Source organism: Arachis ipaensis, chromosome B09, assembly GCF_000816755.2.
Source record: "Arachis ipaensis cultivar K30076 chromosome B09, Araip1.1, whole genome shotgun sequence".
NCBI lineage: Eukaryota > Viridiplantae > Streptophyta > Magnoliopsida > Fabales > Fabaceae > Arachis > Arachis ipaensis.
The window spans coordinates 5084636-5094722 of NC_029793.2; the positions used below are offsets into that span (position 1 = coordinate 5084636).

At 35.0% G+C, this 10087-nt stretch overlaps 3 protein-coding genes across 7 annotated transcripts in view; 2 read left to right on the forward strand and 1 right to left on the reverse strand.

Moving 5' to 3' along the window:
- LOC107618404 (pentatricopeptide repeat-containing protein At4g26680, mitochondrial) overlaps nucleotides 1–4504 on the forward strand; it is a 6118-nt gene extending 1614 nt beyond the window's left edge. Inside the window, exons 4-6 of one of the 5 annotated variants that reach the window (XR_002354402.1) lie at nucleotides 1251–3092; nucleotides 3548–3772; nucleotides 3912–4504. Coding sequence is in view for 1 of the 5 variants with exons in the window: in XM_021112213.1 (XP_020967872.1) it covers nucleotides 1389–3083 (1695 nt within the window). In the remaining 4 variants the exon portion in view is untranslated. Of the gene's footprint in view, nucleotides 1–1250; nucleotides 3410–3496; nucleotides 3773–3911 lie in introns of those variants that run through there. The other 4 variants (XR_002354401.1, XR_002354404.1, XR_002354403.1 and 1 more) reach the window with 4 other exon arrangements.
- Nucleotides 4772–8461, reverse strand: LOC107619192 (glucose-6-phosphate 1-dehydrogenase, chloroplastic-like). Its single transcript, XM_016321435.2, is given in 10 exon segments — nucleotides 4772–5322; nucleotides 5569–5769; nucleotides 5868–6097; nucleotides 6272–6392; nucleotides 6477–6626; nucleotides 6706–6911; nucleotides 7154–7268; nucleotides 7370–7464; nucleotides 7566–7756; nucleotides 8159–8461. Coding segments are annotated over 10 exon segments (1761 nt in total). The 5' UTR covers nucleotides 8361–8461; the 3' UTR covers nucleotides 4772–5072.
- LOC107615988 (isocitrate dehydrogenase [NAD] catalytic subunit 5, mitochondrial) overlaps nucleotides 9430–10087 on the forward strand; it is a 3117-nt gene continuing 2459 nt past the window's right edge. Inside the window, exons 1-2 of the mRNA XM_016317998.2 lie at nucleotides 9430–9598; nucleotides 9716–9911. Coding sequence (XP_016173484.1) covers nucleotides 9759–9911 — 153 coding nt within the window. The 5' untranslated portion in view covers nucleotides 9430–9598; nucleotides 9716–9758. The remainder of the gene's footprint in view (nucleotides 9599–9715; nucleotides 9912–10087) is intronic.

The following is a 10087-nucleotide window of genomic DNA, read 5'->3' on the forward strand; positions in this document are numbered from 1 at the left end:
CCTCAGAATTTGTTATGACTATGTTGCTTTCAATATGATACTAACAATTTTTTAGAATGTGTATCTAAATTGATATATTCTTCATATATGTATTTATATAATCATGCTAGGTGTATGCCAAAATCAGCCACCAGGGTAGAATACAAATTGAAATACAAAGTACACATTAAAAATGAGTTAAACTATATATGTATTTGTGTACATGGTGGTTGATTTTAGTGTGCAAATAGCATTTTTGGTATTTATAATATGATCCGATAGGGCAAATTTGGATGATCTTTCATTTAGAAAGGGTAAAAAACCGGTTTTATAATGGTAAAAAGGCTAAACTAGCCTTTTAAAGTGTCAAAAATTGGTTTATAAGTTAAAATTGATTTTGCATAAAACTGGTTTTTAAATGAAAAAAGCCAGTTTTTAAATGCAAAATCGATTACTTTTTTAAAACTGGTTTTCATTTTTAAAACTGCCTTACTACTTTTGTAACCCGTTAATAACCAGTTTTCTTATTTAAAACTAGTTTGGTTTACTAACCTAAACCAAATTTCTGGTTAACTGAAATTAGGTTTGTTTATTTTTGGTTAACCTTAACCATGTACATCCCTATTTACAGTTTCATATATTTTCTTTCTTTTATTTATTTATTTTTTTGGTTCATGGATGGATGGTTGATTGATGCGAGCGGGACTCCTTTGTTTTACTACTAATGATTTATTTATTTATACCTCATCTGATAAAGTCAACATTTTCAGCTTAAGAGGTATGTTGGAGAATTATTTTCTTAAAATGCGATGATTATATATGTAGTTTAAAATTTTAAGAAAATGTGAGTGCCCACATGCCTTATTGGGATTGATTTTGAATAAAATTTGAGGACCTGTGGTTCATTTCGTCATATTTCCATCACTTGGTATGCTTTCTCATTATTAATAGAAGGAACTCATTGTTGGGGAGATGCTAAGAAAAGTGGTTATTGCATCAGCATCGCTGTTGTTGTGTAATGTAGGGTCGGTAGTGCTGGCATCTACATGGTTGTAGGTCTGTGTAAATGCATGTTCAGAAAACTTAGATATACGTGTGGATGAATTTGTTTTGTTTATTCTTTTCTTTCACCAGTGATGAACTTTTTTTCACTTTGATATTTGATTTTTCCCAAGTTCTATATGTTGCTATATATGGTTATTATTATGTCTACTTGTTAGTTGTTAATTATTCATAGAAATTGACTGAATTCTTACCATTGCAATGATTAGATATTCAAAGCAATTGATGTGCCTATAGAGTGGGAAGAGCACTATGTAGAAACTGAAATTGACCCTATGACACAGATCTTTCTGACATGGTAAAGCTTGGAATCACATTGGCAAAATCGGGTTTGCTTGAAAGGGCCAATGGCCACTCCCATTGGAAAAGGGAATTGTTCATTGAACCTTTTCCTACGAAATTGGAGAAACTTTTGCTTCCATTTCCATCGATTCTCAACTTCTTCCATCGAGTCTTCTTCTCCCTTACCCTTCAAATCCATCACTTCCACTATTAGGACCAAGCCAAGTAAGAGGATTCCCAATAACAGTTCCTTCTTCATACCCATTCCTCATCAAACCATTCCTCAAGCCAAAGGCCAAGACCTTGATTTCATTAACGTTTCCCACAGCCACATCATTCACTCTCAGTGGGAAAATCTCCAACCTTTCTCACATCCCCTCACACCCTTCAGGGTCAAACACATCCTCCTCAAGCTAAAAAATGACGCCGTTCTCTCCCTCAAATTTTCCAACTGGGTTCAAAACCAAAACCCTAGTTGCCACTCCCTCGAAACACACGCCATCTTACTCCATACTCTTGCCAAAAACCGAAACTTTAGAGCCATTCAAACGCTCCTCAAGAGGATCATCGCTGATTCAGGCGCTTTGGATTTGGATTTGCCTTCTAAGCTCTTTGAATCATTGTTGTGTTCTTACCGTTTGTGTGATTCCACCCCTCTTGTTTTTGATGCGCTTTTCAAGACTTTTGCGCATTTGAATAAAATTAGGAATGCCACTAACACGTTTTGCCGCATGAAGGAGTATGGGTTCTTCCCCACTGTTGAGTCCTGCAATGCTTTCATGAGTTCTCTGATTCATTTGCAGAGGCCTGAGGTAGCTTTGTTGTTCTACTGCGAGATGCGTAGGTCTTGTGTTTCGATCAATGTATACACTGTTAACATGGTTATATGTGCTTATTGCAAGTTAGGGGAGTTGCAGAAGGGTTTTGAGGTGTTGGAGAAGATGAGGGACATGGGTTTGAGTCCAAATGTTGTGTCGTTTAATGCATTGATTTCAGGGTATTGTAATAAGGGAATGGTTAGTTTGGCATTGAAGGTTAAGTCCTTGATGGAGCATAATGGGGTGCAACCAAATGTGGTTACTTTTAACACCATCATCAATGGGTTCTGCAAGGAGAGGAAGTTGCATGAGGCTAATAAGGTTTTCAATGAGATGAAGGGTTGCAATGTGGCTTCTAATATTGTGACATACAATACTTTGATCAATGGGTATAGTTCAGTTGGGAACAGCGAAATGGGGACAAGGCTTTATGAGGAGATGAGGAGGGATGGGATTAAGGCTGATATACTGACTTATAATGCATTGATTTTGGGATTGTGTAAGGAGGGGAAAACGAAAAAGGCTGCGTATCTGGTTAAGGAACTTGACAAGGAGAACTTGGTCCCGAATGCGTCAACCTTTTCAGCACTGATCACCGGGCAGTGTGCGAGAAAGAACTCTGAGCGTGCCTTTCTTATTTATAGGAGCATGATAAGGAGTGGTTGTAATCCGAATGAGCATACGTTCAAGATGTTGATGTCTGCTTTCTTGCATAATGAAGACTTTGAGGGTGCTGTGCAGGTCTTGAGGGACATGTTGGGCAGGTCGATGGCTCCTGATTCTCTTGTCTTGTCTGAGCTCTGTGGTGGACTTTGTAGGTGTGGGAGAAATCAATTGGCATCCACACTATGTAGTGAGATGGAAAATAAGCATCTATTGCCGGAAGGTTTTGACAAAGGACAGATAACCATTGATCATCCAGAGAATGAGACAAAGAACTGAACTTATCAGGTTTCTTTCCCATATGTAGTTTTCAACTATTGAAGCTGTCCAACATACATAACTTATTGGATGTGCATATCTTATTCCGAACATGAGAAAGTTCACTGTAGATAAGGTTCAATCAAACCAATTATAAAAGATAAGTATATCGAAATTGAGCTATATATTTGCTCCAATTGAGTGGTGGCACTCTTCATATTTCCTTAAGAGTGAGAAGCATACTTGTTACTTCTAATAATAGGAATTTCAGTGTCTCTCATAAGTTGCGGTTGAGTAGAACAAAATAATGCAGATTTGTGGCTCCCCAATCAACCTCTTCTTCTTCACTTTTGTCTTTTGCTGCTTGCTTTGACCTTCTTCTAGCTTTTATCTGTTTTAGCTTATCATTATATTGTTATTCATTTTTGCTGGAGGTTCGAAACATAATATGTGAATAGGGTAAAAGGCCTTTGTACTATGGACAGGCACAAGCAGAGGATGAGATAGGGCTATTGCAAAAGAACATTGTTCCTTGGCAGCCATGAGACCTACATTTGCTGCTATGTTGACGAATGATTTAACAATGGGCATGTTGAGCACGATGAGTTGGTACTCATATATATGATCTGTCAATTATCTTTCACATGAATGGATGTGGAATAGTCTTCATGCTGCTGATGACAAATAAAGAAAGAAGTACTGCAAATTTGGTAAGCAATAATCAAGAATGAGGCTGCTAGAATCTTATATGCTTAATTTGATTTGACTATTTTAAGTGACTATAGTCTATTAAAATTATTGCAGTTTGTAGTCTAATGTTTGAATATGATGCAAATCATGGTATTGCAGGTTTGTGCATATTTATGCTATGAAAGAGAAGCTTGCAATTGGAGGAGTGTGATAATAGAGCAAAGGGGATATTGTGAAAGTTTTGAAGGTGTCCGTTACATTCCCTGATGATGTAAGGGTATTTGGAGAGAGAGGAATAGAAGCTTCCAATCCTAAATCAAGGAAAATTCCACCCCTACCTTTTCACTATAGTAGAAGAAATAAGAGGGGGTAAAATGGGAAATAATGCTTTGGGAAATATGGTTGTAACTAACTTGCGACATGGCTCGGGTAGTGAGGGAAGCATGAGAGCTGAGGCGTGAGGGTATTTGATAACAGATTGGAGAGAGAATACAGATTTTGGGAGTAAGGAGTGAGAATTAGACTAGGAGAGAGGCTGACTCTCTAATATCAGCCCCTATCTTTCATTTCTACTGTTTCATTACTTCATACTGTAATTCTGCATTTTCTAAATTCAATGAGTACAGGAGTGAGATTTCCTTGATCCACTCCCTTGATTTTGTGAGCTGTGTGTGGGTATTTTGTGCTTGTACAGATACCAGTTTTTACAGTGTCCTCTGAACTTCAATGGATACCAGATGCTGAGATTACAATTATTTCCAATTTTTATGTACTGTCTTCATGACAGGAGTCTAAAGACTTTGTATCAAGTCACAGCTCTTTCAAAAACTATATGTTGCCATGTTTAAACAAGTTATAATTTCAATAAAGAGTAGTTAAATAAACGAAATTATATAATTTTATTTAAAATGATACATGAATATATAGTATATACACTTTCAATTTTCATCATCGTGTTATTTTACATGTAATATATTTTAATGTTATATATGTCATTACTTCCTTAATATGGTTTGGAATTTTCGCTAGTACACTATGCAGTAACTATTATTACAGTGATATTATTAAGAAATACAAGATCTAGGTGTAAATTGGCACAAAGTATAATGATTTAGATCTTGAACAACATTTACCAAACTATACACCAACTTGCTATCTTCAAATTGTGGCAAGCACAAGCCATGTTACATAACAAACTATGGCATTTTTCTTTATCAAATTGCCTTCTTCAAACCAAAATTAAGGCAACCAAATCACAAAAAATTAAAAATCACTGTACTATAAAGAGAAAATAATGATGAATATGCGTCATTAGTTCATTTATTCTTCAATACCAAGATCACCCCATCTTACATTGTGCTTTGCAGCAAGGTAATGTGCTCCAACAGGTCCTCTACTACCATAAGGATATAGCTCTGGAGCAATCTTCTTGCTCTCAATCTCTTTGAGCAATGGGGTGAAGAGTGACCAAGCTGCATCAAGCTCATCACTTCTAATGAACAACCTTCTTTCCCCTTCTATTGCATCCAAGAGTAATCTCTCATATGCATCTGGTATTTCCCTTGGATACCTACATAAAATTGTTAATGTTGAAATTATAGGGATCTAATTGAAAATTTTTGTACACAGGAACTTGTTTACAAACTTTTGAACTATCAAGACTTAATTGGTTGAGTGAAAATATGTTATGCTTGCAGAAACTAACTATAGCTTAATATTGTAAAAATCATCTCTAAGAAGTTTAAATCAGCAACATTACCAAATAAAGTCAATTCAGTTAACTCTAGGCAGTACATATCTTGAAAAGGTCTCATACCTTGCTCTATAAAGCAAATTTAAGTCGCTTCGATCTAGTCGCATTCCCAGACCAGGAACCTTGTTATTGATTTTCAAGTATATAGCTTCATCAGGTTGAACTCGAAGCACAAGCTCATTCGTAGTCTTGTCCAGATCAGTTCCAAAGTTCCTCTTGTACAAGTTACCTGGTACATGCCTGAATTGGACTCTGATTTCTGCACTGGATACAAATTCATGATTTTTGTAACTACTATTTCCAAGAAAACATGAAAAATTCAAAGGCGCAGTCGCAGCTACAGGAAAGGAAATATTTAATACCGTTTAGTATGGAGAGCCTTGCCAGCTTTCATGAGAAAAGGAACTCCATCCCATCTTGCATTGTCGATGAAAAGCGCGGCTGCTGCAAATGTTGGAGTTAGACTATCCTTTGGAACAGTAGGATCATCTGTGTAACCAGGATATGATTTCCCACCCTTGTTGTGGCCCTTATATTGACCAACAACAACATCTTCTAACTGAATTGGTCTCATTGATCTAAGAACCTTCACCTGAGTTTGAGACAACAATCTTAAGTGTAATCATTGAACAGAATTGATCAATTAATAAATCATCATCAGCAAGTTCAAAGGTTAGTTCACCTAAACTCTTGGAGCTTTAGTGATCTTGAATCATAAAACTTAGCTCATAAACTCAATTTCGAGGCTTAAACTTATAAGACTTACCTTTTCATTTCTGATGTCCTCAGCATCCAAGCTCACAGGAGTTTCCATTGCAAACAAGGCCAGTATTTGCAGAAGGTGATTTTGCATTATATCGCGAATGATTCCATAGTTATCAAAATAACTGGAGAAAAAAACAGACAATGAAGTATGATTTTGTTTGTAAAACACAATGAAGAAATAGGTTTTGTACGAGACTATGACTCACCCTCCTCTTCCTTCTGTTCCAAAATCCTCTGAAAATATTAGCTGCACATTTCGAATGTAGTTCCGGCACCATAGAGGTTCGAAAACAAGATTTGAAAAACGAAGCACTGATAGATTCTCCACAAGCTCCTTCCCCAAGTAATGGTCAATCCTAAATGATTTCAATTCTTACCAACTTTCATTTTTAGCTTGTAAAGGTTAGAAAGAAAAATGAAAAGAACCATATGCACCTGAATATTTGTTCTTCAGATAGGTACTGCTTGAGACATCTTGTTAGCTCACTTTATGATTCTGAGTCGCGGCCAAATGGCTTTTCGACAATAACCCTTGTCCAGCCATTTCTTGAAGAAGCTTTAAGGCTAGCACATTTCACCACATCCACAAATATATTTGGAGGTATTGACAGATAAAATAGCCTGTTTGAATCTTTTCCATCCTGCAGTATAAAGAATTAGTCTCAAGAATAATTACTAAGCAGGAGTTTACCATCTGAGTCTAATGTTAGTTAGTATGAAATCATTGATAGAGTTATTAGTAATCATGAAATGCCTTAAATTGTATGACACCGCCTGGTAGTAGAGATGCATATTTAGGAGGTATTTTAGGAGATAAGAACACTTTTGTTAAAAGTTTTAACCAAATAGCATAAAAGACAAACCGTTGATATGTTAATATTACCTCTTTTTCTTTCAGCTTGGAGTCCAAGTCTGAAAAATCATCCTCAGAGTTATACAGACCAGAATGGTAAAAACATCTTTTCAAGAATTGATCCATTTTGTCTTCACAATTTTCCCTGCAAAGTTCAGAACCATCAATATTTACAACATGAAAAAGAACTATGGGGAAAAGTGAAACAGGGTGAACTTGTACATGATGCTACCAAATAGCATTTACCTCTTGTCAATTCTACATGTTAAAGTTCTGCTAATCATGTTCCTTAATTCTTCATCGGTCATTTTGGTCCGAGCATAACCATACACAATGAAGTTCTGCAATAAAAAACCAAAGCCTCAGAGGCAATGATCATGTCAGTTATTTAAAGTTAAGCTTTTCTTGAAACTTGAAGTAAAACTACAATGAGAAGTAGGACCTCAGGTAGCCAATCTTCATAGTAAAGAGCAAAGAGTGCTGGAAAAATCTTCTTCTTGGCAAGGTCTCCAGAAGCTCCAACAACAGTTATGCTAAGGTTGGATCCTATGCATTCTGAATCTGACAAGGGATATGATGCTTCAGTTGGTTGAGGCTTGCTATCTTCTTTGGCCAATGAACTTCCAACTGCACCTGAAAATGTATGTGGATATATGATATATGATTTCAATTTAACTACACCTTTTTCAAGCTGTGAAATTTCTGCTAAAAGAATCTAATTTAACTACACCTTTTTCAAAATTAAAGTTCAGAACAAGGATATAAACAGGACCCCTAAAACTTCTTTTGCAACAAGTTTTGTCCAAATTCATATACTGATAAAAAACTATGACCATTTGGCATTAAAGAAAACAAGGGCCATCATAACATAGAAGATCAGCATTCAACAACTATGAGCAAAACTTTAAATCTTGTGTGGAGCATTAAGATTTAAGAATATGAGAAAGTTAAGCTCAACCCAAAAATCAGCAAAATTCCGGCTTCATCATAACAAGAACAACAATTAAATCAAGTGGATCACGTAAAGAAACATACCATCATGGGAAGAAACGCTATTTAGTGGATGCCCATTTGAGCATTTCAGCTGAAAATTGTTCCTAGAATTGTTTCTTGGTTGAATGCAAGAATTCCATAAAGAATAAGAAGAATCTATGCTTCCAAAAAGTTGCTGTTGTTCACTCCTTAACACACAAGATGATGTGAAAATGGTTGGAGAAGGAACAATAATATTGGCCATGAAATCTTTTCACAATTCTAATGCAACGAGAAAATTCAATCTCAGAAACTACACCTAACAAGTTTGTTGAGTTCAGTGGTTTCAGTTTATATAGTTACTCGTTAAAGAAATAAAATGGATAGTCTTTTTATCTGTTAGAGACTTAGAGTTGACATCATGCCAAATTTACCCTTTGAGTTCATGGAACGACCAAACAAAATATAAGGTAGATGGGGGGTTATTTTGTAAAACGCATCATACAATATCCTCAACGTGAGGCCTAAGTTTTTCTTTGCAATCATTTATATTTGTAATCGTTTTTGGTTAAAGTATATAATAAATCTTTCTATATTAGAGTATTAGTCAACTGAAAGATCTATGTGCTTTATTTTTTCAATGATAAAACAATTATAAATATTTAATTTTTATTAAAAAATTATATGTCTTTATTAAACATTTTTTCAGAAATTTGATTAGTCAAGTTAGTCTCACATGAAAGTATTATCTAAACTCATGTTTCTTATTTCCTGGAATTATTTCAACTTATATAATTTTCGGAAACCAAAATACTTATGCGTATATCGAAATAAACATTTTCTTTGTGTTTTAGTATCTTAGATAAAAAAAAATCTAAGTAAACATTAATCCTATTTCTTTTATTTTATTTTTCGGTATCGTAATCTTTTCTACAATGTTTTTTGCCAATACACACACACTTATATGTTTTAAAATAATTTTTTAGGTGCTAAATTCAAAAGATTAATTAATTTTATTGATATGACATATGATAATATTTGATTAGATGTTTGCGTAAAATTTAATTTAAAAGATTTATTTGAAAAGATATTTGGTCAACAGAAAAATTATTTAATTGTATTTTTACTTTTTAGCATCGAAAAANATTGCCAATGAGTAAGAGCTCAAATGGTATAGGTTCTCCATATTCAATTAAGAGGTTGCGGGTTCGAGTCTTCTATTTTAAAGTCACCAAAAAAAAAAAAGACACTTTTGTACTTATTAAGCAATATTTTTATTTACCAAACTTATTTCTTACCATTTTTTAAAGAAATTAATTCTGATAAAGTGCTTTTTGAAACACCACAATTTTATTCCGCACCGTTGTTTCAGAAAAGAGAAAAATATACACATCACATTGATTACATTAATGAAAAAGAAAAAGAACTTCGTTCTGCTTTCTAATGTTCCCAATTCATTCTCCGCTCAATGAAGCACTAACATTTTGAATCCCCGATCACAAGGTACGTTCCTTTTGAATCCCTATCAATCGTTCCTTCCAAATCTACATTACAACACTCTCATGTATTATATTAATCTCTTAAATAATTCTTTTATTTTTTTGGTCTGAATCGATGCAGTGAGTGCTCTTAATTTGGGTCAAAGAGTGTGGCATCGTCAACTATGGCCTCTTCTGGCTTCCAGCTCCTCAAACGAACCCTTGGAAACCGCTCCACCGCCGCCAGATTCTTCTCCTCCGTTTCTTCCACTCCGATCCGTGCCACTCTCTTCCCCGGCGACGGTATTGGCCCCGAAATCGCTGAATCTGTCAAACAGGTTTCAACTCTCTTTTCCCCTACAGTGTCGTATATTTGTTTCTTTCTTTTTTTTATTCCTTTTTTTATGGATGGTTGATTTTGAGTGAAGGTTCTTTGTTTTACTACTGTAATTTATAAATTAATATTTTCAGCTAAAGATGTGTGTTCTGGAAGGCATGATTTTATTAAATTACG